Here is a 24,157-nt window from a genome sequence, read left to right as displayed (position 1 = left end):
GGTTGCCGGAAAGGGGCATAGCCTCAGGGAGCCAGCTCTGGGCCTGGTTTCAGTTCCGCCTTCTTCCCTTGGTGCCAGGGGAAACAGAGCCGGGGCAGCAGGAAGCCCAGAAGTACACAATGTTTTATTGAAAAAAGTCAGGCCCCAGCTGGCCAGTTCCATTCAGCTTGGCTTGGTGGGGGTCCCTGCCCACGGTAGCCTGAGCCAGGTCTTCCTGCAGGTGGGCTGGGTCAGACCCCCACCTCCCTTGTTGCCCTTCCCCTCCTCTCTGATGGTGACATCCAAACAATAAATATGCAATAAATAGCGTTCCTGGGCAGGCTGCCTTCAAATCTCCCATGAGCCCCCCTCCCCCTCCCAAGTCGTCTCCCGCCAGGACAGGCCTCCTGGGGTGCTGGATGGGGAACTCCCCAGACCTCTCCTGCAGAACCTCGGATCCATTGCCATTACCAGCCCAGACCTGGTCTTCCAAGGAGACCTAGCAAAGCTGGGTCCAGGATAGGGCCAGGCAAAGCAGGGCTGTCGGGTGGGTGCTGGGAGGAGGTTGTTACCCTGGACACCTCCACTCCAAGCCACAGGTGTATATCCGGCTCAGGAGTAGATGGTGATCACTTCACGGCCACCGCCACGCACCAACAGCACACGCTCGAGGCCCTCGGTCAGCACCTCCAGGAACTCCATGTCTGTAGGGCGTCAGGTCAAGGAGGCAGCACCAGGACCAAGGGGCACCCAGGGAAGTATGGCCTATTAATCAGAGCTGGGGCAGCCTAGCACCCCCTGGGGGCATCTAGGGAGAAGAGCTCCTGGCCTGACCGCGTGCGTTGTCGACCTCCCCACGGCCAGCCTTTCCACCAAAGGATACAGTTCTCATCACCTTCGCTGTTCTTGGGGGGGCCAGGCATGTTCAGTAGAACCAGGCGGGCATCGTGGGAGCGCGTGACGATGACTTCGTTGAGCTTCACAGCGGTGTGCATGCGCCGCACATTGGACTGGTCCCTGCAGATAATGCAGCTGATAACAGGCCCCACCCCTGGCCCACCCGAAGACCCTGTCCGCCCCCAGCCCACCTCCACTCCCAGACCCCCGTGTGGTGGGGTCTGTTTTTGCTGCACTCACGGCTTAATATGCACCAGCTCCCGGAAATTGTCAGGGGCGTGGCTAGGGTCCCAGGGCTCCGCTGCCATGTACTTGTCCCGTGTCCATGTCATCTGGATTTTGTCAGCCCCAGCGGCCGACTCGTCTTCCTCGTCTGAGTACAGGCTCTCCAGCCGCAGGGCTGAGTGTCGGTCCTTGACCAGCTGGGCCTGAGGGAATTCAGAGGTGGCCTCAGTGCCACGGGAAAAGGGGGGCCTGGATGGCCCAACATGATCACTTGGCCTCCAGGAAATGGGTACTGACTTGGGTGAGGCTGGGTGGGGTGAGCCATTCTGATTCCCCAAAGTGATGGTGTCTCCAAAGCCTGACCTGCCACCCACCCCTGCCCGAAACGAGAAAGCCACTGACTTCTCGCTCCCGCTCCGTCTTCGTCAGCCTCATCTGCCGCAGCATCTGGGAGCGCTGTTCCATCATCAGTGTCCGCTCATAGGTGTATGCGGAGATATCGCTGTTATGCTGGGGAGAGAGTGGAGCATGAAGAATGGGCTGCATGCAGCAGGATATCCCCAGGGCCACGGGGGCAGGGGACTTACCATCTCTACCACCTCCACCTCTGCCTCAAGGCGCAGGTGGTACAGGAAGATGGCCAGATCCTTCTTCATCTGGATGCTGTTGTCGTCCATCTGAGCCACGGTGAAGATGCGCATCCGGCACTTCCTCCACACCTGGGGCATGGGAGCAGGTAGGTGGCTGAGTCACATTCCAGCCCTCCCAGGGCCCAGCCCTGCCCTGCTGGGTCCACCTGCCTGGCCCACCTTGTGCTGGCGCAGCAGGAAGGGCAGAAGCATGAGCATGCCCCCGTCGTGCACGATCCACCAAACGTCAATGTGGCCCTCCAGGTAGCGCTCATGGTTGCTGGGGTAGAAGGCGATGTTCTTGGGCACAAGCAGGGCCAGGTGGGCCGCTGTGGTGCAGCGCACAGTGTCTGGTGGAGAGGGGCCACTGCTGAGTGCCAGCCTGTGGCCCTCTGGCCTCCACCCTGACTTCATCCCCACAGCCACACGGCCCAGCCCAGGACCTGTCCCGTCACGCACCAATAAAGGTCTTCCAGGCCCGTGGGTCCTCGCTCTGTCGCCAGCCATAGGGCCAGCCCAGCACCACAGAGTTATGCCTCATGCCGCCCAGGCCGCAAGACTGGATGAGGTGGGCCAGCCCCTCTCGCACCTTGCTGGCTACCACCACCTGGCAGAAGCCCTTCACCTTCTCAATCTCCATCATGTTCTTGATTGTCTGTAGGGAACACACAAGGGTCGGAAGACAAAGGCCGTTAGCGTTCCGCTGGGCTCCCTCCCCAAAGAATGACATGGGGGTGAGGGTCGGGGAGGAGAAGGAGGTAAGCTGCCCACCCAGAGGCCATGTTTTCCAGGTGGGACAGCCATACCCCCTTGCTCCAGCTCTTAGGGGGCAGCGGTGCTGGCCACCTGGCTGGCCAGGATTAGTCCCCTTCTCCTAGGAGTCAGCTGCAGCCCGGACACCTCTAGTCTGGCTCAGCACCCCACCCCCTAGAGCAGGCACCTGCTCGGCAGCCTGGGCCTCGCCATAGCTCTCCAAGAAGCTGCCCTGGATGACAGAACCGACGATGGTCAGGCCCTTGCCGGCCTTCAGCTGGGAGGCGAAAGTGAGGAGCCGTGGGTACTTCACGTGAAGGTCCTCGTCCAGCTTCAGCAGCACGAGCAGCTGAGGCCTGCAGGGCCCGGACGGAGAGCCTGAGACCTGGGCCACAGGTTTCCAGGGAGCCCTCTTCTTCCTCTTTTCATAGCTCATAGGCCCCCACAGGTTTGAGGAGCAAGAATCCAAGGGCAGCCCTGACAGCCCCGGGACAGGGATCATGGACTCGGGAGGGAGGGCCAGCACCTCCTGAACTTCCACCCTCATAGCTCCCCCCGAGAACCTAGAGTGGCTCCTGCCAGCCTGGGTGTGAACTCACCGCCAGTTCTTGGTGTGAGGAGGCCCCTCCTCTAGCCGCAGCAGTGCATAGCGGGCAGCACTCAGGGACAGGCCCCGGATCCCGTCACCCCACTCCTTTTCAGCCCTGCGGAGGCCACCACGAGCTGGTGAGCCTCTGGTCCCTCCCATGGGATTCTGTCCGTGTGCATGTGAGATGGCTGGCAGCCAGCCCCTGAGTCACAGACCCCCAGCCCCGCACCCATGGTGGCTAGTAATAGATGGCTCAGCTCCCCCAAACCCGGCATACAGACCACCCCACCTGCCCTGACCAGGTGGCAGCCCCTCACTCACCCTTGGTATTCGATGTACTTGTAGATCATACCCGCAATGAGCATGGCGACCAGGGCATAGTACCAGGAGGAGACAAACATAAGGGCCAGGCAGAGGCTCATGCCCAGGAAGGACAGCGCCCTGGGCCAGAGTGGGGAAGGGCCAGAATCAGGGAAAGATCAGTAGGGTCCCAAGCCAAGCCTCCAACACCTCAATCTCTCACCAATAGCAACCGCTACCCAGGAAACTCAAACCCCATCCTGGAGTGGGGCTCCTGGCTTCCCCCAAAATTCTTATTTCAGAGGACTTGGCTTGGGTCCAGATGGCACTTACCAGTGATAGTACTTGAACCGGGGCCGCCAGTTGGGTGTCCTCAGGAGCGTCTGCACAGCACAAGCCAGGTTCACGAACAGGTAACACATGAGAAAGAACCTGCAGCACAGGGAATGGCTGGTACAGAGCGGCCTCCTTGGCAGCCAGCTGCCCGACATACCCGCCCTTCCTCAGGCTGGGCCTGGACTCGGAACTGGGAGTGTCGCGGCCCCACCCTGTGTGGTCAGGTCTCCTCCGCCGCACAGCCTGAGGCAGATGGGCCTACTGTAGGGGTGTCCACAGAGCCAGCTCTTAGAGGATGGGCAGGCGTCTGCAGGCAGATGAGGCAGAAAGGGGGCTGCAGGCAGGAGGAACGGTGGCAGAGGATGGTGCCGAGGAGGGCTCAGTGTCAGGAGATGGCTAGACAATATTCAGGCCTCTGGCCAGGTGACCAGGGCTGTTGTGAATGTGGAGAGAACCTCAAGGGAACTTGAAAGGGCCATTTTGCATGCCCTGGATTAGGGACACGTGAGGGACTCTGGTGGGTGTGGGAGACTAGCGCATGGGAGCCTGCTGTGCCAGCGCTCCAGCTGAGGGGCACAGGGCTGAGAAGAGGGGCACCAACCTCCGCCTTCAGCTGGCAAGAAAGGAAGGGCAGAGAAGAAGGCATGCCAGCAGGCAGAAACCCCCAGGAGGGAGAAGTGGTCAGTCCCACTGGGGCCGTGGGAAAGAAGCACCCAATAAAGGCTGAGCTACAGCCTTGGGCTTGGGCAGAGAGGGCTCACCACCCGATGAAGGTGGCAAGAACAGTTTCAGGTGTGCAGTTACGCATGCACGGAGCTGGGCAGCAGCGGAGAAGGTAGGCGGAGGTGAGCTGTGGGAGTGAGAGAGCACGATTCTGGCAGGCCTGGCTGTGGCTGGGGGGCTGCTTTGGGGGGAAAGGAGGGCCTGTGAGGCCAAAGGCCGAGTGGGGCAGTGAGGGGTAGTCCTGTGATAGCCGAACAATCAAGAGGGAGTGGAACGAGATGTGTGAGGAGAAACGGAGTAGCACTGGCAGAGGGGAACATGGTAACCACGGGAGCTCTGCCTCCGGGAGCCCCGGAAATTGCCACATGCTGACCAACTCGCACGGGGCACTGGGGGACTCAAATGCCCAGCTGACTCCAGGACTTTAAAAGCAAACAACTTTGAAAACAGATGGGCGGGGCAGTGGTGGCTTTATCAAGGCACTCTGGGCGCAAGGGCTCTGGCTGCCTGCTCTGGGATCTCCCACAGAGGAGTCTGGGACCTGCTGGTCTCTGCAAAACCCTGCCTAAGTGCCAGGCTCCCTCCTGTACCACCTCCATACCGAAGTAGGCTGAGTTCTGCCATGCACACTTCTCCCCACACAGCCTTACCCGGCTCCCAGCTGGACCCTCAACACCGGACAGGGGCACAGGAAGGTGCTGGGGCCCCGGGATGAGGGGTGCTGAGGGTACAGGAACCCTTCCCAAGACCATTCCCCTGCCCCAGCCCCCAGCTCACATGGATAGAATGGGGGCCACCATGTCAAGGGAGGCGATGAGGATGCCCAGCTCAGCAATGAGTGCTGTCAGGAGGAGTGCCCATGTTGGTTCACCATTTGCCTTTCCATGGCCAAATACCTGCATGCATCAGAGTCAGTGGGGTCAGCAAGGGAAGATGCTGGTCCCATCACCCCCATGCCACACCTTGGGCCACAAGCCACAGCCTGGCCTCTATCATCCCCAAGTCCCACCTCTGGGGCTTAGGTCACATCCACAGCTGCCCCGATAGGCACCACAAGTTTCTCTGCCCTCCCATCTCTCCAGGCCTCTCTGCTGTAGATGAGCCATAGAAAGGCCATGAGGATTCTGGGCCCAAGTAGCTCTGCCAACAGCAGGGCAGGGCAGGGCAGGGCTGGGGCAGCACTCAGCAGCTTCCCACGGATGGCTACACGGCCCCGGGGCCACTATAGGCCCCAGCAGGATGCAATGCATCTATATCCCCTACCTCTCTACCCCCGCCAGTGGGAGAGGTCAGCTGCACCCAGGCTGTGGGGGAGCGCAGATGGGCTCACCCTGAGGAAGGGAATGATGTTGTCCTTCGCGATGGCCTGCAACAGGCGCGGTGCCCCAGTGAGGCTTTGCAGGCCGGCACCACACGTTGAGAAGAAGGAACCGATGACGATGACCCAGGGCGAAGGCCAGGCCAACGTGCCCACCACCAGGTTCCTGCTGACGCCATCGCCGTACCTGCAGGGGCCAGGCTCAGGCCATGCTCCATGCAAGGAGCCCCCAAACCCTGGGGAGGGGGGGTGCTGCCCAGAGTGATAGATGTCAGCAGTCAGGAAGGATGGCTTATGGTGGGCAGAGCCCTGGCCCCTCAGCAGAGAAGACTAGTTCATCAGCCCCTATCCTTTCCCTCAGCCCAGCGCTGGTCCTGATGCCACCATCCTCTCAGAAGAAAAAGTCCTGGTGGGGCCGGACTCACCTGGTGGCACAGACCACCATTGGCAACCAGCAGGCTGAGGACATGTGTGGGACCACGTGTACGAGGGGAGCTGGTGTCAGGGCGGGCCAAAGCTGAGCCCCCTGCCACAGGGAGGGGCCCAGCTCACTCACTTGTCCCGGAGTACCACACCCTCGATGCAGGCGCCAAAGAGAACCACACTGCTGAAGTCTGCAGCCGCGTCAAGGAAAGCTAGGCCTTGGCTGCCACTGCTGCCCCAACTTGGTCCCCACACAGAACCCACACACCCCCCCGCCCCGGCAGACAGCCGGGGCAGCCCCTCGAGCGCGTGCGCGTGAAGAGTGAGGTACGCATGCATCCACGCGTGTGTGGTGTGTGTGTGCCTGCCAGCTGGTGACTGGCATGCAGACCAGGGCCTCCTGCCCGCAGCCTGGGAAAGGATACACACAAGGGAGGTTGTAACAATGGCCAGAATGGTCCCCACAGGGATGGACTTCTGGGCATCACGGAGGTCCCCGGAGCGGTTTGAGCCAGCCATAATGCCTCCAAAAACAATAAGACACCCTCAGGGGCTCCCTGGGAGTGAGGGCAGGGCCAGGGGGGAGGGGTGGGCACGGGAGAGAGGTACCCACCTGTTACGGAGGGAAAGAAGATGCCAACCAGCACGGTGAAGGATGTGGCGATGTCAGCCACCACGTACAGGGGCAGGCTCTCCTTCAGGCCAAGGGCATCTGTGGAAGGTAGCCCGTGCTTCTCCACGACCTCGCCCTTCTCCAGGTAGGCGCTCCACAAGTTTTCTGTGGGGGTAGCAGCATCAGCACCACAACCCTGCTTACTTCCCAGGGGCAGCGTGGGGCAGCCCAGCCGGAGGCTGCAGATGTAGGAGGCTCTAGGGGTTCGGGATGGGGGGGGGCAGCGTCGGCCACAGGGAAGGAGCTGTCTTGACAGAAGTCTGACAGGCAAAGGTGGCTGAACCACCACTGACCACAGCCTCACCACTGCCTGCCTCCTACACAGAGGCCTTTTATGGCTCCTGGGAGAACAATCCCAGGCAGGGTCAGAGGCGGGTGGCTGGGGACAGAGGGGCTGCCAGAACTTTCTGGGGGTTGCTGCATGCCTGGGATACTGGCCAAACAGGCTCTGTTCACCCAAAACCTAGCTGCCAGGAACGAGACTGAGAGGACACTGCTGGGCCGGGAAGGCAGCCAGACCTGCCCCCCATTCCTGAGCTGGCCACACAAGGACAGCTCTGTGCTCCAGTCCCCTTCCACGCTCACTCCCGGCCGCCTGCTCAGCCCGTGCGTCAGAAGCAGGAGGACGGGAGGGAGAACGCACCCTGGAGCACACCAGCAGCTGCACCGGGGATGCCGGAGATCTCGGTCACATTGTTGACCAGGAAGTAGGGGTCACAGGAGTCAGCGGTAAGGTTGGGGCTGTGGCAGAAAAGGTTCCATAGCTGGGTGGCCACTGTCTCATTGTTCATCATGGTTGTCTTGGCACAGATATCAAACTGGTCCCGGGACAGGGTCCTGTTGCCCAGCATGCAAACTCTGTGGGGAGCGGGGAGGGGAAGCAGAAGCATCAGTATCTGCTCAGCTGGAGGGCCCAGTGTGTTCCCATCCTGCAGTCCCTGGGACTGAAAGGCCATCTACTTGGGAGGGATGTCAGTGCAATGCACGGATGTATTCCCAGGTGACTTACGGAAACACAGGAGGGTCAAAAATTGACTTGATGCCCCCGGCGTAGATGGACAGGATGGAGATGATCACACAGGCCAGGAAGAGTGAGGCAAATTTGTTCACATACTTGACACCAACAAACACCACCAGGGTCATGAAGGTCAGAAAAATGGTCCCATACACCCGCATATTGTTCAAGGTAGCACTCGATGTATCATGAGCGCCTGTTGGGTAAAAAATGGCAGCTGGCGGGGCAATGTAGGTCTGAAACAAGACATAAAAGAAAGGTCGAAGTTCCTTTTTGGAAAGTGAATTCTGTCATTTTGGTTTTCTTTTTAAAAGAATACTCAGAAAAAGACAGTCACAAAAGACCATATATTGTATGATTCCGTTTATATGAAATATCCAGAATAGGTAAATCTGATTAAAGAGAGAAAGCAAATTAATGGTTGCCTAGGGCTGGAGGTGAATGGGGAATGACTACCAACAAGAATGGGATTTCTTCTTGGGGGGATGAAAATGTTCTAAAATTGATTGTGGTAATGGGTTGCATAACTCTGTGAAAATACTAAAAACCATTAACTTGTATACTTAAAGCGGGCAGAGAATTGTATGGTGTGTGAATGGTACAATTCAGACAAAGGAGTCAACCTGAATAGCTAAACAGCCAACAAATAAATAATGGTAGTACTGGATTATGAGCCAAGGAATAAATATCCAGGAGTCCATGCTGATAGAAATACACGGTTAAATAAATAAAGGGGGAAGAAGACACATTTTCCTTACAGAAGAAACCCAAATAATAAATGTAGGAATGTGGGAGATGGAAAACAAAAAACCACCCCTCTCCCCGACCCCAGAAGATCCGGGAGCAGAGCCCTACTACAGGTGAAAGACCTGGAGGTGAGGATAGCCAGGCAGGTCCTCTAACATCTATCGTCTGAGGGCTGGGCACTTGTTACCCTGTGCTCCCCACCAGCCCTCCATCTCTGCTCCACCAGCTGGGGCAACTCAGTGGGGAGGGGGAGGCTAAGTCAGAGCACACGTGGGGCTCGTGGAGGGGGAAAGGTCCGGTGGCTGTTCACCCTTTTGGGGACAAGGATAACATTGATTTGAAGGGCCTTGGCACAGAGCTCTGGGGGGAGACAGACTTGGCCAAAGCCTACACAAGCCCAGAAGGTAGGCTCTGCATGATCACCAAGATCACTGAGTTAAATGCAACAGCTGACAGACCACCTGCTACAGCTGAAATGGTGCCCAAGTAGATGGAACGCTCAGGGTCAAGGTGAAGGTAGCCAGGCCCCTTCCCTGCCTGGCCCAAACTGGCAAGGGGTTGAAGGGGAGACTGGAGTGAGCAAAGATCTTTCTTTATAAGCCCCAGACCCTGGCCAGAGGTGAGGGGAACATGAGCAGCCTGGCCTAGGGGAAAGGGATTATTTGGACAAGACCAGAACTGGCCAGGGCTTAGCCTGACTCACCAGCAAGATCTCAATGGCACCGAGGATGTACATGGCTGCTGCAAATGTTGTTCCCAGGTAGAAGCACAGGCCCACAGCGCCTCCAAATTCTGGCCCCAGCGAGCGGGAAATCATGAAATAGGAGCCCCCAGCTACAACAGAGAAAGTCAGGGCTGGGTTTTCTGCAAGGGGGTTTCCCCAGGACAACCCCTCACAACCACCCAGGGTGACAGGGAATGTTTTTCCCATTCGCAGATGAGCAGAGGGTTACGAGGCTTGCCCAAGGCTGCACAGTTACTAAGTGGCTGGGCTGGGGCTGAACCCCCTTCCCATTGGACTCCAACACCCAGCATGGGCTGGTGAAACGACTGCTTTGCTAGGGCAGCTCTGATCCACAGCAGTGCTCAAGCGGCCCACTGTCCCCCAACCCCTTGCACTCAGTTTTTTTTGTCCCCAGGGCCTAGCACAGGGCTGGCCACCAGGCTAACCCTCCTGCCTTGAGACTGTGCTTCTATCAGGGTGTAACACCCCTGGCAAGATTGACAGAGTCAACACTGGGCCCCAGGGCTAGTGAGGGTGCAGGGGGACAAGAGTGACCCCATGTTGCTTGTTCAATCTGCTCCTAATAAAATGTCTCTGGTGAAAAATCTGGGAATAGGGCTCCAAAGACTTTTAAAAAGTTAATCCCTTCCATGCTGTAATCCTACCTCCAGGATCCTCTCCTAAGGGAGCTGTCAAGGGCCTGAACAGAGAGAGATCTGTGTGCAAAGCTGTTCATGACAATGTTTACAACAGTGAAGAACCAGAACCCCAGAGCGGAATAATCACATAAATTAGGTAATATCCTATTGATCCTGTTTAAATAACCAAATAAACTGTTTCTAACTTGGGATGGTGGGATTATGGGTACTTTAAATTTTCCTTTCTGTATTTTTCTTCACTTTCAAACCTTCTTACAGTAATCATATATTGCATTTTTCTCCTCTTACTTTTATACTAATACTAATAAAGCTGTTATTTAAAAAAAAAAATCGAGACGCAGAAGCCAACCTGAATAGCTAAACAGCCAAAGTGGAACAGTTTGAGCAACAAAATAAATAATGATAGCACTGCATTATGATCCAAAGAATAAAATACATATCCAGAAATCTGCATCAGTATAAAAAATGGTTGAATAAATACATAAACAGGGTCTCTGAGAACTAAGTCCAATCTCATCATCCCCGCTGAAAATGAAAACCCTCTATATTGTCTATCCTGTAATCCATAGTGTCTAGACTCCTTGGTGTGGGCCACGCGGTGTGTCCGATTATCTTGTCAGCCCCAGTACCCTTTTTTAAAAAATTACTTTTAGACTAAACAGACAGAACACAAAACATAACAGCAGTCTCAAATTCTGTCAAGTGAGGGTGCTCCTAAGTGTTGGTACTGTCACAGAGTCAGCTATTAAGACCTCATCAGACAACTGCTTGGGGGGGGAAGGAGGGCATGGGCTTGGCAATGAGGGTCCCCGGGCACATCAAGGTGGATTCTGGACCCCCTCCTCCCACCAGGCTTGGGGTGGCGCTTACCCACCTGGAACCACACCATTGGTGGCGATGGCACTCATGGAGATGGCCGTCAGCAGGGTCTGTGGGAAGGAGGCCTAGGTGAGCAGCTCAGCTGGGTGGGCTCTGCGGGGTGCCTGTGGCCCCCACCCCAGTGAGGATACTCACACAGCAGCAGCAGATGAGCACAATGAGGAGGGCCTGCAGCACCCCGGCTGTGCCCACCATCCAGGTCAGCCGCAAGAACAGGATAACCCCGAAGATATTTTGCAGGCAGGGCAGGTACACGCCCATGAGGGTGCCCATGCTGGGTGCCTATGGAGCAGGAAGGGAGGAGGGGAGCACAGAACATCAAAGGGGCCCAGATGCACCATGGAAGGCCAGCCCCTGGTCACTCAGAAGACTCCTTATCCCCGGGGTATTCTATCAGAGGATAGGCTGGAATCCCGAGTGTAGTCCTGGGGAGCACGGGGGGTGGGGTGACAGCTAGGATATCTATGCTGACTTCCATATGAAGACAGTTTGGGACTGGAAAGGCATAAAACCTGATTCTTTTGAAAACCCCACATGTGAGCTTTTGAGCCTTACCTCCCTCTCAAGGTATGGCCCCCTTCCCTTCCTCTCTTCTGTTAAACTTCTAGAAACAAATCAAGATCTGTCTTGGATGCCCACCTTCTCACCCAGCAGGCCCCATGTCACCCATGTCAGAGTCCAAGAAGTTGCCCCTGGGACTCCCTCTCTCCAACCCCCACCTCCAGTCCCAGTGGATACCAAGTCCTGCCCAGTCTGCTCTCAAGCTGCCCTGAGATCAGCCTGCCTTCCCGCAGCCTTAGTCCCTTGAACTTGGGGCACCACACCTGTGGCACCTGGATGGTGCCCCCCGTGCCTGTCGACTTCTCCACACTCCAGCCCACTCTGCTGCCAGAGCGGGTCTCTGAACACCAAGCCCAATCTCATCATCCGTGCTGAAAACCCTCTGCAGTGTCCATCCTGTAATCCAGTTTGGGCCAGATTCCCTGGTTTGGGCCACCAGGTGAGCCCCATCACCTTCTCTGACAGCTTTAGCCCCAGATGACATTGGTTCCTCACAGCCTCTGAACTAGGACATATGCTGGACTCTGCCTGGAAGGGTCAGCCCTGTCTCGTTGCCTGGCAAACTCTTCAGTTAAAACTTCAGGGGGCGTAACGGCTGCCTCTTCCAGGACGTTCTCCTGGGTTGCCTTAGGTTGCCTTGAGTTGGTACTTCCTCTTGCATCCCCTTAATGCATCTGATTTACACGGTAACTGTTCACTCGAATATCTCATAACTATACTGGGGTATATACTCAGTTTGCTCACTTTTCTATCACCAGTAGGCCCTGCAGGTACCCAAAAGGTGTTCCTGAGCCCAGTGAGTGGTGCCTTGGAAGGCCTCTGAGATAACCTGCTGGGAAAATCCCGCATAGACAATAGAAACTCAAGCTGAAGGACAGGCGAGGAAGATCCAGTGGGCAAATCCAGACAGGATTTCTCAACTATCTAAGGGCCGAGTAGGGGTCATCCAGGAGGCCAGGACAGAGGCTCAAACAAGAAGCAAGGCTAGCAGCTTCTTGAAAGCTACCTTATGAGTGCAGCCTAGGGTGGTAGGGCCCTAAGAGCTTCCACCAGAGCCCCAGCAAAGCCTGCTGCCCTGGAGCTGGGGTAGGAGAGAGAACTATGTGGCCACAGGAACTCTACTGAAGGGCCCAGGTCTGGGGCAGGATCTGTGTGCAGCCTAAAAGGACCTCAGAAAGGCCTGGAAAGGCCGGAGTAAGAACAAATGGTCCCTCAAACCGTAGGTGACAAACACACCTCATCTGGGCTCTGAGCCCTTCACAGAGGCCCTGGACCACTCACTGGATAGTGGCAGCTCCCAGCCCCACCTCCATTCTAAGCTGAGTCACTGTGGGGAAAGGGCAGTGTGGGAAAGGGGAGGGCCGGAAATGCTTTCTGCATCCCCAAATAACCTCTGGCAGCCTCTGAAGGTCATCAGGCCAGAGCCGGGGCAGCTGCCATGGAGAGGCTGCCTTGGGTCTGGTTGGAGGCCCACCCTTCCCGCTTTAAGCCTCCTTTCCTGAGGGCCCTGCTCAGACCCGTCCTGGGTAAGGATCACAGCTCAGTAGTTCCAACTCTAGGCTAGATTCCTGCGAACTGGACCAGACTTCTCCTTCCTCCATGGAAAAGCCACTGAAACTGAGACACTCTGCCATCCTCTTAATGTCCTAACCCGAGGGCCAAGTGAGCTGGGCAGGTAAGCCGAGGCTGGATCCCAGCATCCTGCCAAGGCTCCTCATAGGCTAAGGGACCATGACCCTTCACCAGCCCAGACTTCCTTCTGACACTCTTGTTGAGATGTGCACTAGTCTTTGTCAGGGACCTTTTTACTTCCAGCCACCAGCTCCCCAGATTTAGCCTGAAGGAGCAGGGAGGAAGCTTTCATCAAGGATCCTACCACCCACTGCAAGCAACACTCTCAGAGGCTGACACCCCCCTGCAGGGCTGAATAGGGATAGCCACAGACACTTGGGCTTCTCCGCCATGTGTGGTCCAGAAAATGCCAGCAAAATCAAAATCACAGCCAGCAGGATAGAGTGGGGGTCAGGTCTGTGTGACCTCAAGATCTTTGCTGCCCTCTCTGAAGCGGGGGCTGGTTTGCTTCCTGGAGGAGCGAGGTGAGGGGTGCACAACAGCCCAGTGTACCCTCTCCTTGGGCCACCCCAGCAAGGCCCAAATTTCAAGAGCAGGTCTGAGGCTGGGTCCCCAGTTTATCCCAACCAGGAACTTCTGTCTGTGCTGACCTCCAGCAAGAACACTACAGCTAGTGCCAGACCCAAGCTCCTTTTATTTATTTTTTTAAAAGATTTTATTTATTTATTTGAGAGAGAGAGGGAGGGGAGAGCATGTGCATGTGCACAAGAGTGGGGGGGGGGGGGTGAGGAGCAGAGGGAGAAGCAGACTCCAAGCCAAGGGTGGAGCCTGATGCTCTGCTCGATTCCACGACCCTGAGATTATGACCCGAGCTGAAATCAAGAGTCAGACACTTAACTGACTGAGCCTCCCAGGCAGCCCTCAAGCTCCTTTTAAATCACAGCTGTTGGGGCGCCTGCGTGGCTCAGTCGTTAAGCGTCTGCCTTCGGCTCAGATCATGATCCTGGGGTTCTGGGATCCAGCCCTGCATCGGGCTCCCTGCTCCGCGGGAAGCCTGCTTCTCCTTCTCCCGCTCCCCCTGCTTGTGTTCCCTCTCTCTCTGTGTCTCTCGCTGTCAAATAAATAAAATCTTTAAAAATCAATCAATCAATCAATCAATCACAGCTGTTTCCCAAACCTCAAGGAGTCAGTAGGTGGAGAGGCAGGGCTCCTTGCCTCCAAACTGAAAATGTAGAAAAAAACCCCAACCTTCAGTTAAACTTGAGCCCCATCCTATAGGGGAGCTGAGCAAAGATGTGTAAACTCATCCTGATGAGAGAGGACAGCTAGAGGGCCAGAGGCCTGGATAGTGACCAGGAATGGGGCTAGGAGAGGGATAGGGACATTTCAAGAGGCAGTGTTATGTTCCAATCATCTCCCAACCTTGGAATTTGAGGAACCCAGGGGCTGTTGGAGAGGTCTGCCAGTGGAAGCAACACAGTGAGGGGCACGTTTTGGTCACTTGGTTACATAGCCCCGGTGGACAACCAGGTTCCTGATTCCCAAGGTAACATCCTTTCCATCCTGATGGAATGCCAGTGTTCTGGCCCTCTACCGTCATATATCCCACAGTGAATCCACAAATCCATCTTCTAGTGTACGCACTCATCTCGTCTGAGTGGCCTTAGGCGAGTTACTTCATGCCTCTGACGCTTAGTTTCCTTGTCTGTAAAATGAGGATGGAAGTAGGGCCTGTTTCACAGCTTTGTTGTGAAGACAGCATGCAAGAACGCAGGCCCACTGCCTAGCATGATGCCTGGCACACAGAGAGGGGAGGGAAAAGGCAGCCGTCACTCTCACTATCGTTTCTGAGGGTCTTCTCAGCCCTCTGCCCCCTCTAGTCCTCTGCCCCCTTCAGAGGCTCCTCCTCAGCCCCTCGCTTGAAGCTTTCTTGAGCTCAACGCACTCAGTGCCCATCGATGATCCATGCTCACCATACGTGGTACCCACATCCCCTGGGATGCGCACAATTGCCAATTCCATGGTGCTGAGTCTGTCCTCCTAGGAATGGCTCCCCTACTGCCCCTGACCAGCTCACCTTGGCGGCTCTCCGGCGGGTGCCCTCCCCACTCTCAGCTTCCTCATGTTCCTTGGCGCCCTGTGTGAGGTTGGTATAGCTGACGAGCTTGCCCAGAAGAGATGATACCTTTGGGCGGATGTCCAGCTCTTCCTGTAAACAGAGCCACGGGGCAATCTGGCAATGGGCCTGGATGGTGCCAGGCTACTTATGTGTAGCCAGCAGCCTGCTTCTGGCCCCTCGCCAAGCCCTCAGGCAGGCCTGGGCCTGAGCCCACTCTTGCCTGGGGCAGCCCAAGCCAGCCTACCGGGCAGGTGTGGGCACCACACCCCAGCACACGCCACTCAAAGGCCCAGCCCGGCGACTGCTTCTCTCTGCTTTATCTTGGCTACAATTGCTACCAGCCCATTTGCGAAAACGACCTGCCTCAGGGGTGAGGGCAGGGCAGGGCAGGGCACGGCTGGCAGACAGGCGAATGGCACACTTCATCTTGCCTGTTCTGCCCAGCTACTTCTGGGACTCACCTCTGCCCTCAACTTTCCCACCAAAAAAGCCCTCTCAGCGAACCAAGGAAGTCAAAAGAGGATGTCCGTAACAAGTCAAGTCTCTCTTATTTGCCCAAATCCTGAGCCTCTCAGATGGTCTTCTCTCCAGGCCCCAGGCTTTGTAACACACCTCAATCCCCAAGGTAGGATCCTGGCCCCCTACCCATCTTCAGGCGGAACCAGGTCAAAGCCTTTGCTGCAGAAACATGCCATTTTTCCAGGTCAGGAGGCCTCCCAGGGCGCAGGCTCCCCAACCCCCACCTGGGTCTAGGCCTTCCCTGTTCCTGCACCCTTCCCAGCACCATCCCTCTACCTGCCCCTTGCCCATTTAGTCTTTCCCTGTCTGTCATCTCCCTTCTGACCCTACACACAAGGAGAAACTGAAGTGAGAAGTGAAGATGCAGGTCTTTTGGGGCATATGGAGATGGAGGAGCCCATGATATTCCAAGGGACAGCTGAACGTGTGGGTAAGCATTAAGAGGCCTAAACCATGCCTTAAATCCAGGTCCAACTTCTGAGCTTGAGTCTGAAAAGGATATTCAAGTTCAGAGGCACAATATTGGGAATGTTTGCAGACAGGTGCCCACTAAGGCTGCAGATGTGGAGAGAAAAAGTAGATCCAGCAAGAAGGACCAAGACTCTGTAAACATGACAGAGTTAGAAGATCCAACCAGGGAGGACAAGGTAGAGTTCACAGGAGAGGGAAGAATGAAAAGTCCTATGAGTAAAGGGAAAAAAGGAAATCCTGAGGTGAGAAATCCTGACAAGTGGTCACCTGGCTGAGAGGCTACATGGAAATCAAAGGTACATACCCCTGAAGGTGGTAATGGTGTGGGGTTGTGAGTGGCCTCTGGGAAAGCAGTTTCAGTTCAAAGGGCCAAGGGAAACAGACTGAAGGACGAGCTGAAACATAGGTGACACAACCGTCCAGACTGCCTGCTTAGCTAAAGCTTGAGTCCTGAAGGGCCCCTGCCCCCCACTCCCACCTGCCTGCCACACCTGTGGCCCAGAATGGTTCCTCAGCTACCTCAAAGAGTGCCAGGTTCCTGTCGTAGTAGTCACTTCCTCTGGAAGCCTCCAAGGGACAAAGGAAAGGGCTGCTCTCCCTGTGGTTGCCATGTCCTATGGAGAGAGAGGGACAAAATCCCAGTCAGGGGCTGCCTCCCGAGCCCCCAGCGGGCCTGCACCCCAGCCCAACATGCCAGCCCACAAAACACATCTCTGTGGAGCACTTTAAGGGCCAGTGTACCAGGCTGGGCCTCAGTTTCCCCATCATACTCTGCCAGTCTCCGTGAAGAGCCAGAATTAGCAGAGTGACCAATGACCAAAAGCCAGCGCATCACTTCCTCCAGGCACCTGTGTGAAGGCCCCAGACACACTGGCTCCACCACGTGTTAACGCTGAGGGGCGGGGCCTGAGAGGGGCGGGGCCAAGTCCTGGCCTGCCCTCAGACCATCCCAGCCCCGCGCCCCCGACTCCCATTTTCCAGGGCCATCTGCAATACCCAGCGTGCTGGGCGCCAAGGGCTCAGCGTCCTCAGGGGCCGAGTGGGCGCTGCCCTCCACATATATGAAGCCACACAGGGCGCCTTCTGCAGCCATGGCCATCTGGCCCCCTGCTCGCTATCCCACCATGCACTGCGCGGGGGCCTCCTGGAGGGCAGCCCGGGGCATGCTGGGAGGAGGGGCAAGAAGGGCTGTTCAGAGGGCGGAAGTAGTGCAAGGAGCCACGTAGGAACGCCTAAGAAAGCCCCACGAGAAAGCCGGGCCAGGTGGGTGGTGCACTGAGCAGGGACTACTAGCGGGAGCCCTGCTGGTCTCCCTGTCTCAGGTTCCAGCAGTTTGCCCCAGATTAGGTGCGAGGCCCATACCAGGCTACCCCTACCTACCCTCCGGGCTGGTGAGAGTGTCTCCGCTCCAAGTAAACCTCGCGGAAAGGAGCCAGATGCACCTTTTTTAATAGGCCTGCCTCGACTCAGAGCTCAGCTGCTTTTTCTGGTTGCTCAGCATTCAAATTCTCGCGTTTCCCAAACTTTATCCTTTGTCAGTCTCTGTGGCTTACATTCCCAATTTTCCATCGAGCAGGCAGAGGACACCCAAGGACACTTTCTAGTCGTTAAGTGCTTTTGTCCCCCTCTAGACAGTATGGCAGCTGCAGCAGTGGCTGGAGGCCTCATAGCAAATGGAAAGCTGCCATCTTGGTTCACAAAAGCCATTTGGTGTTGGATGGCAGAAACTGTGGCAACAGAATTGTCATCACCGACCCAGACTAGTGGAGTATTCCAGCCATGCACTGGCCAAGCCTGATTTTGTGAGAGATATCTGCCAACCCTCTCTGGTTAAATAACCCACAATTCATTTCTCCTGTTTGCAGCTAAGAAGGCTGAATGATGCATCCTCCATCTGATACATTCTCTTGCCGTCGGTGTAAGATTTAACTTGCCTTCTCTGAGCCAACAACACTCAGTAGGTGCTGCACTGTGGATTTCTCATTGCCCAGAGACTGACAGGTAAAGTGTGTTGATGAAAATTTGGGGGGCAAAGTCAGCTCTTCATTGCCACAGCTTGTGAAAGGGATATATCACCTCATCTAGGAACCTGGACTAGCTAAGTGAGCCAAGGGAGCCAAGCAGCTCAGTCCCATGAGGTACACAACTGTGTGCAGGTCAATGCCAACAGCACAGTGGACAAAGACAGCAAGCAAGAGGTCAAGCCAGACCACTGAGTCATATTAAAGCCTCATGGGGTTATTTAGCTCCTCAGACACCCTATGACATTTGCTGTACCCTTGATACTTGTTCAGAATCAAGTTAAGAAGCTATAAGAAAAATCAGAAAACCCAGTAACACTGCTGGTTACATTAATGGCCCTTCAGTTGAGAAGCCTCAGAAAAGTACTCTTGGGTTTTGTGACCAAAAAAAAGTGTCTCTCCTGAATAAGTCAGATGCTTCATTTTGTCAGAAAATGGCAACTGTAGAGCTCATCTTATTTCCCTTCCTGCCTTGGCTGCCAGGAATCTCCAAGCTAAATTTATTCCTTAGATACAGTCACCATCGGTCTCATCTCAGAGTCCTTACCCTCTTCCTCTTTATGGTTATGACCTTTCTGACTGTGACAGTGCTTTGGGGAGACACTTTTGTTGCATTATCTCTTCTGACTCTTTTGTGGAAGTAGGCTAGAAATAAATTATAAATTGTGCTAAGCTCATACACTGCGCCTGTCCCACCATTGTTGCCTGTCTCTCTGCGGAGACTGCACTGGTATCCAGAAAACGCAGAGTTGAGCACATAGCAGTCGTTCCCCCACCCCCCCCAACCAAATGCCTGTGACTAGTCCTCCCAAACCCACCCAATCCTTGTCCCTTTGGCCATGACTCCAGAGTGGCTAAGAGCCTTTCCAAGGGTTGCCTTTATAGTCAGCAGCCCTCCAGTAGATATCATTTATTCTCTTTTAGTAACAAGGAAAGTGAGGCTGAGAGATTCAGAGACAAGGGTACTCAGTGAGAAGGGCCAAACCTGGGTCCCAGGATCCACCAGAATCAGGTGGGAGCTAAGCTGCAGGTTTCCTACTCCTACTCTTCTGGGCCCTGGTTCATCCTGGGATGCACCTCAGGATGCAGTACAAGCCTTTAACTAGGGAGTGGCTGGGGTTTGCAGTTAGCCCAGGGTGCACATACCCAAGGTTCTTGGTGCTCAGATGGCTGGCAGCCCAGCTTGGATTCCAGACCCTCCCTCTCTGTGACCCAGGGCAACCTGCTTACCCTCTCTGTGCTCCTTTAGTTTCCTCTTCTGTGAAGTAGAGATAGTAACACCCACTCTTCCAACAACCCAGATGCATCAGAAAAGGAACAATCTGGTACCAGACACCCAGCAGTCATTCCCTGGATTTCCCCCAAAGACTCGTTTAAGGACAGCTCTCATGGACTATGAGAAGGTGGGGAGACCTAAGCAGTGCCTGGATGTCTGTACTGCCCTCAGCTATTCCAAAAATTCCAGGGCAGGTCTGGACATGCCTGCCAGGCCAGAGCTACTCAGATACCAACCTGAGACCCCCAGTGAACCAGAGCATGGTGTAATCCTGGGGACTACCTGTGAGGTACACGTATCTGTGTGTTCTTGCTAGCATCTGTGAACACACCAGCTACAAGTGGGGAAACAGGTGAGAGTCCTCATCCCTGTGGTCACAGGCATCTGCCAGGGGTACCCTTCTAGAACCTTCCTACCCCCTGCCCACAGGCCATAGTGGGCTGGATGAGAGGCCCATCTATAACCCTTGGAGCATAAGTGTGGGCCTTGAGAGATTCAGGTACCAGGCTGGAGTGGCCCCATGAGATGGACCTGAGGCTGTTTTTGTGCTCCCTTACCCTTTGCAGTCCCCACCAAGAAGGATCATAATCACTCACCAGGGCGCAGAGTGTCCCCCATACTGCAGACACAGCCAAGTTCTGGCTGAAAAGGAGCAAGAGGAGAAGGAGGGGGGGATAGTGGGAGGAGCTGTCTCAGCTTGGAGGGACCTGGCAGGACTCAGCCAATGTGGCTCCAGGTCCCTCCAGTCATCCTGAGAGGCCAAGGCGGGGCCAGAGGCTAGGCTCAGCTCTGCTTGCCCACTGGTCCAGGTGGATCCTGAGGATGCAGCCCCGCCCAGCCTCTGTAGAAGAGCCTCCCGGGGCTAATAGGGACTCAGGGGACACTGGCTCTTGCTGACCACTGATGTCTCGTAGCCCACACCACTGTCCTGTGGCATCTTCACACCCAGCAGTAAGGTGTGATACAACTTCACACTTGCACAAGCACACATATATGCTGCTATTCGTACAGACATGTTTTCTAGGAGAGTCTTAGCAAGGACAGCCTCCCCCCCACCCGCCCCCCGGGGCTTCCTGGGGTGGGAGATGGAGAAAGGGGCTTGGGAGAGGCAGGAACCTGGGAGAAGGGAGGAGGGACTACCTTCAGGCCCAGTTCTAACAACTAGGTTAAAGGTTAGGGCGCTGGAGTTTCCAAGCCTGGGTTTGGATCCCCTGGGGCAAATTTAATAACTGCTCCACTCAGTTCACTCCTTCCTAAGCATGAATAACAGGACTATCCCATGGGCGAAACTGGTAGGATTAAACGAGTTAATTCATGTGAAGCGCCTAGACAAGCCTGCTTCTGTGGAGCGCTCCACAGATGCCCACTGTATCTACAGCTCTAAGGTGGAATCAGCTGGAGTGCACTCACAGGCAGTTACCCAGAGACCCCCTCAGGCAGGCACAACCTTCTTTCCTGGCTACAGGCAGCTGGGGGGGCGGGGGGGGGAGAGAGGAGAGAGGGTAGTCTCAGGGGCAGAGTCGCTGAAGCGCAAATGGGTAGGCGAAGCGAGAGGAGGCTAGGAGAGGTTCACAGAAGGTGTTGGGACTGGGGTCCGGGATGCGGCTGTGCTCCCAGGCGGGAAGGGCCAGAGACGGGTGCTCCGCGCTCTTCTCGATCTGGGCGGCCCCGCCGGCCTGGCCTCCTTCGTCGGCCACGTCTGCAGCTCCCGCCTGCGGCCCGCAAGGGAGGAGCTGGGGTGGGGAGGGCGGCCCAGCCGCGGGCGCCGGGGGCCCAGGAAAATAGTGTCTGCGCGCCCGAAGCGAGGGAGGGGGCAGCGGGGCAGACTAAGAAAAGTTGGGCCCGCATCGACGTGTGCTCGCACGGTTCGGGTGTCTGTGCGAGCGCCGGCCACGCGTGGCCCCCTCCCCTGGCCCCCCTCCCCCCGCCAAGGCCCCCACCGGGGGCGCCCTCACCGTCCGAGTCCTCCCGCTCCGCGCGCTCCCCGTAGTCCACCCAACTGAGACCCTCGAGGTTGTCATAGTCGCCGCGCCTCGGCCCGTCCACCGGCACCACGGTGAAGTGAGGCATCGCGCGCGCTCGGCCCCGCCGCCCCGGCTGCCGGCCCCGGCTGTCCCCGCCGCCCCGGGCCGCCGCGCCCCGCCCGCTCGCATTCCTCCCCGCTGTGCTCACTTCCTCCGCCCGCCCCCCGGGCCGCCCCTCGGGGGCGGGGGAGCAGGAGGGGCTCGGGCCAGCTCCTCCCCGAGGGGGGCCTAGGCGAAGTGAACCCCCCCACCGCCAGCCTCCCCCCCGCCCCAGGCAGTGCTACTAGCGGCTCCACGCCCTGCGGAGAGCCCAATTCCTGTGTGACCTTGTTTGAGGGACCGCCCTCTCTGAGCCTCGGATGCGATACTTGTAAAACGGGGAAATGCGCTCCACGAGATGGGGCGGGGGGTGCACTGGCTCTGCGCTCTGTGCCTAGCAGGCGCCCAGAGACAGTTCTGTTACTCAGGACGGGAAAGGGTAGGCAGGATCGGAGCAGGAGCGCACAGGCCATCCCAGTCCTACCCAGGGCCTCCCGCCATTCCTGGGTACCCCCACCCCATTCCCATCATCTCCATCTCCCACTTCTCTTCCATGTCTCTGTAAACCGAACCCCGCGAAGATGCCGTCCCTACCCCGCGCCCCTCACTGCAGTTTCTCCCTGTTGGAGGAGGCTGGAGATTTCATGCCCCTTCCCCAAAAGCTGCTGCCTCCTTGGCGGGAAGGGTACCCATCTCCCTCGGCCGCCCCGTTGGCTTCTTTGGGACACTACATTGGGTTCTTTAGTCAAGTTCTTTTATCTTAATTTTCTCTTTTACTGTTTCACCACCTGGGGGTTCCTTTACCAAGTCGTTTACTTATTTGCTCCTAACTTTTTTCTTTCACTTTCTGCTCCACTGCTTCAGATAACTTACCCATATTGGCTCTACTTTAACATCTTTATCTTTCTAGGCTATCCTTTCAGTTTTTTCTCTATCAGAAAACCCCAGAGCCCATCTGACTTGTCTGTCTCCGTTTTCTCCCTCTCTTTTATGGCTCAGAGAACTTTAGAACATCAGGGAAGAATCAGTGGTATCTCTGACTGCCGCCTCCTCCTGGCCTCAGCTCTGGGATGGAATGAGGAATCAGAGTCCCTGGGTCCTGCAGGAGGACCTCCAAGCTGACCACCACTCTGGTCCTTACCCCACAGTCATCCGGCGACTTGCCCTCCTGTCCTTCACACCACCTTCAGCTGTCCACAGTAGCAGCCTTCAAAATGGACTCCCTGTTCTCTCCCACTGCTCATGGTAGAGCTACCTCTTCTGAAGAGAAAGCCCATGCTCTTCTCTTGGCCCACAAGGCCCTGCTCCATCTGGGCCCTCTAACCTCCCCAGCCTCAGTCTTCTGGCCTCTTTCACTTCCCCAAACTCAGAGCCTTACTGCACATTACCTGCTGTTCACTCTGACAGAATGCCTTTCTACCCTCTGCCCTCACTGTGACTAACCAAACTCCTTGGTATTAGGGGAGGTCTCACCCTGGAGAACCACCTCCTCCCCAGAAGACTTCTCAGACTCACATCCGTCCACCCCACCTCACCCTCCTCTGGACTGGGTTCTTCTCAGGCACTTTCCCTTCACAGTACCCTCTGCAGGGAGACATGTGTTGATGGGAATCTTTGATTAACGTTTTTCATGCCCACTAGACTGTGGACTTCACAAGGACAGTACCCTTTTGGTCTTACCACCTTGGTTTTCTCAGTCCCTACCCCCAACACATCTTTTGAATAAAGAATGAACAGGTGCCCCCTCTTTCCTGTCTTCCCTAATGCTCTGCAGAGGTTCCTATACACCCCTACATGCAGTTTCTCGTCAGGGGTTGGGTCACATACTGTGTGAGGAGATAGGCCCCTGCAGCCCAACGGACACCCTTGGACTCTGAAGGACTCTGTGCCTAGGATACAACTTCCCCCATACCATTGACTGTCCAAGTAGCCTGTACCATCAGGGTGCTCGCCGGCAAAAAGAAAAAGACATCTGAGGAACACAGACATTTCAAAAGAAAACATCTATCAGGAAAATTCTTCAAACACATGGAACAAACATTCCAAATTAGCCTAATAAGCATTATAAAAGATAAGGGAGAATATTAGCAATATGAAACAAGAAAATATTTTTTAAAAGCTTTAAAAAGATATGAAAAATATAATTGTTCTGTGATCTATTGCTACATAATAAATTACCCCAAAACAATAATGGCTTAAAATAACAATCAACAAAAACATTTGCTTATAGCTCTGCTAGTTGAGTAAAGATCGTCTCTACTCCATATGACATCAGCTGGGGCCAGAGGATCCCTTTCCGAGATGACTCACTCATTTGGCTAACAAGTTGGTACTGGCTATAGGCTGAGAGCTCAGTGGGGCTGTGGATCAGGGGATTGGGTTCTCTGCATGAGTACTTCTCCATGGGCCTGGTTTCCTGATGGCACAGTGGCTGCAGTCCCTGAGTGAGCATCCCCAGAAGCAGGGAGTAAAAGCTGACAGTTTCTCTAGGCCTAGGCCTGGAAACAGGAACAACATCATTTCTGCTGTATTTTATTTTATTATTTTATTTTTTGAATAATTTTTTTTAAAGATTTCATTGATTTATTTGACAGAGAGTGAGAGAGCACAAGCAGGCAGAGTGGCAGAGGGAGGGGGGAAGCAGGCTTCCCGCTGAGCAGGGAGCCCCATGTGGGGCTCAATCCCA

The 24,157-nt window shown here is 55.7% G+C and overlaps 1 protein-coding gene and 1 long non-coding RNA gene across 3 annotated transcripts; one reads left to right on the top strand and one right to left on the bottom strand.

Moving 5' to 3' along the window:
* Positions 1-105: 105 nt before the first annotated feature.
* On the bottom strand, positions 106-21,561 carry SLC12A4 (solute carrier family 12 member 4). 2 transcript variants are annotated; one of them, XM_027619219.1, is made up of 25 exons: positions 21,364-21,561; positions 20,005-20,050; positions 16,631-16,725; positions 15,080-15,211; positions 11,005-11,151; positions 10,865-10,919; positions 9,311-9,441; positions 7,855-8,096; positions 7,489-7,703; positions 6,786-6,950; positions 6,598-6,696; positions 6,306-6,363; positions 5,762-5,936; positions 5,209-5,327; positions 3,706-3,804; positions 3,394-3,513; positions 3,083-3,187; positions 2,671-2,839; positions 2,190-2,385; positions 1,911-2,080; positions 1,689-1,820; positions 1,504-1,611; positions 1,117-1,304; positions 863-996; positions 106-683 (listed from the first exon to the last, which is right to left on the bottom strand). In XM_027619219.1, the coding sequence occupies exons 1-25, from the start codon at positions 21,559-21,561 to the stop codon at positions 592-594; spliced, it is 3,390 nt and encodes a 1,129-aa protein (XP_027475020.1). In that variant the 3' UTR covers positions 106-591. The 2 variants fall into 2 exon arrangements, with proteins under 2 accessions (XP_027475020.1, XP_027475021.1); XM_027619220.1 differs by lacking the exon at positions 20,005-20,050 and having other exon boundaries at positions 21,364-21,541.
* On the top strand, positions 17,188-23,200 carry LOC113936183. Its single transcript, XR_003524218.2, has 3 exons — positions 17,188-17,374; positions 17,977-18,112; positions 22,471-23,200. It is a non-coding gene; the product is annotated as an uncharacterized LOC113936183 (long non-coding RNA).
* The last annotated feature ends 957 nt before the right edge of the window (positions 23,201-24,157 follow it).

This window comes from Zalophus californianus, chromosome 17 (genome assembly GCF_009762305.2).
Source record: "Zalophus californianus isolate mZalCal1 chromosome 17, mZalCal1.pri.v2, whole genome shotgun sequence".
Taxonomy (NCBI): Eukaryota; Metazoa; Chordata; class Mammalia; order Carnivora; family Otariidae; genus Zalophus; species Zalophus californianus.
Note: the sequence above shows the minus strand (reverse complement) of the source record. Positions and strands in the feature narration are given on the sequence as shown.

Bases quoted from the DNA above. Each gene is read 5' to 3' on its own strand.
- SLC12A4 (XM_027619219.1), bottom strand. From the start codon at position 21,561: ATGCGAGCGGGCGGGGCGCGGCGGCCCGGGGCGGCGGGGACAGCCGGG. The intron at 3,188-3,393 runs GTGAGTGAGGGG...TGGCCTCCGCAG, and splicing joins AAGTACATCGAATACCAAGG to GGCTGAAAAGGAGTGGGGTG. The intron at 2,386-2,670 runs GTGCCTGCTCTA...TGTTCCCTACAG, and splicing joins AGGCCCAGGCTGCCGAGCAG to ACAATCAAGAACATGATGGA.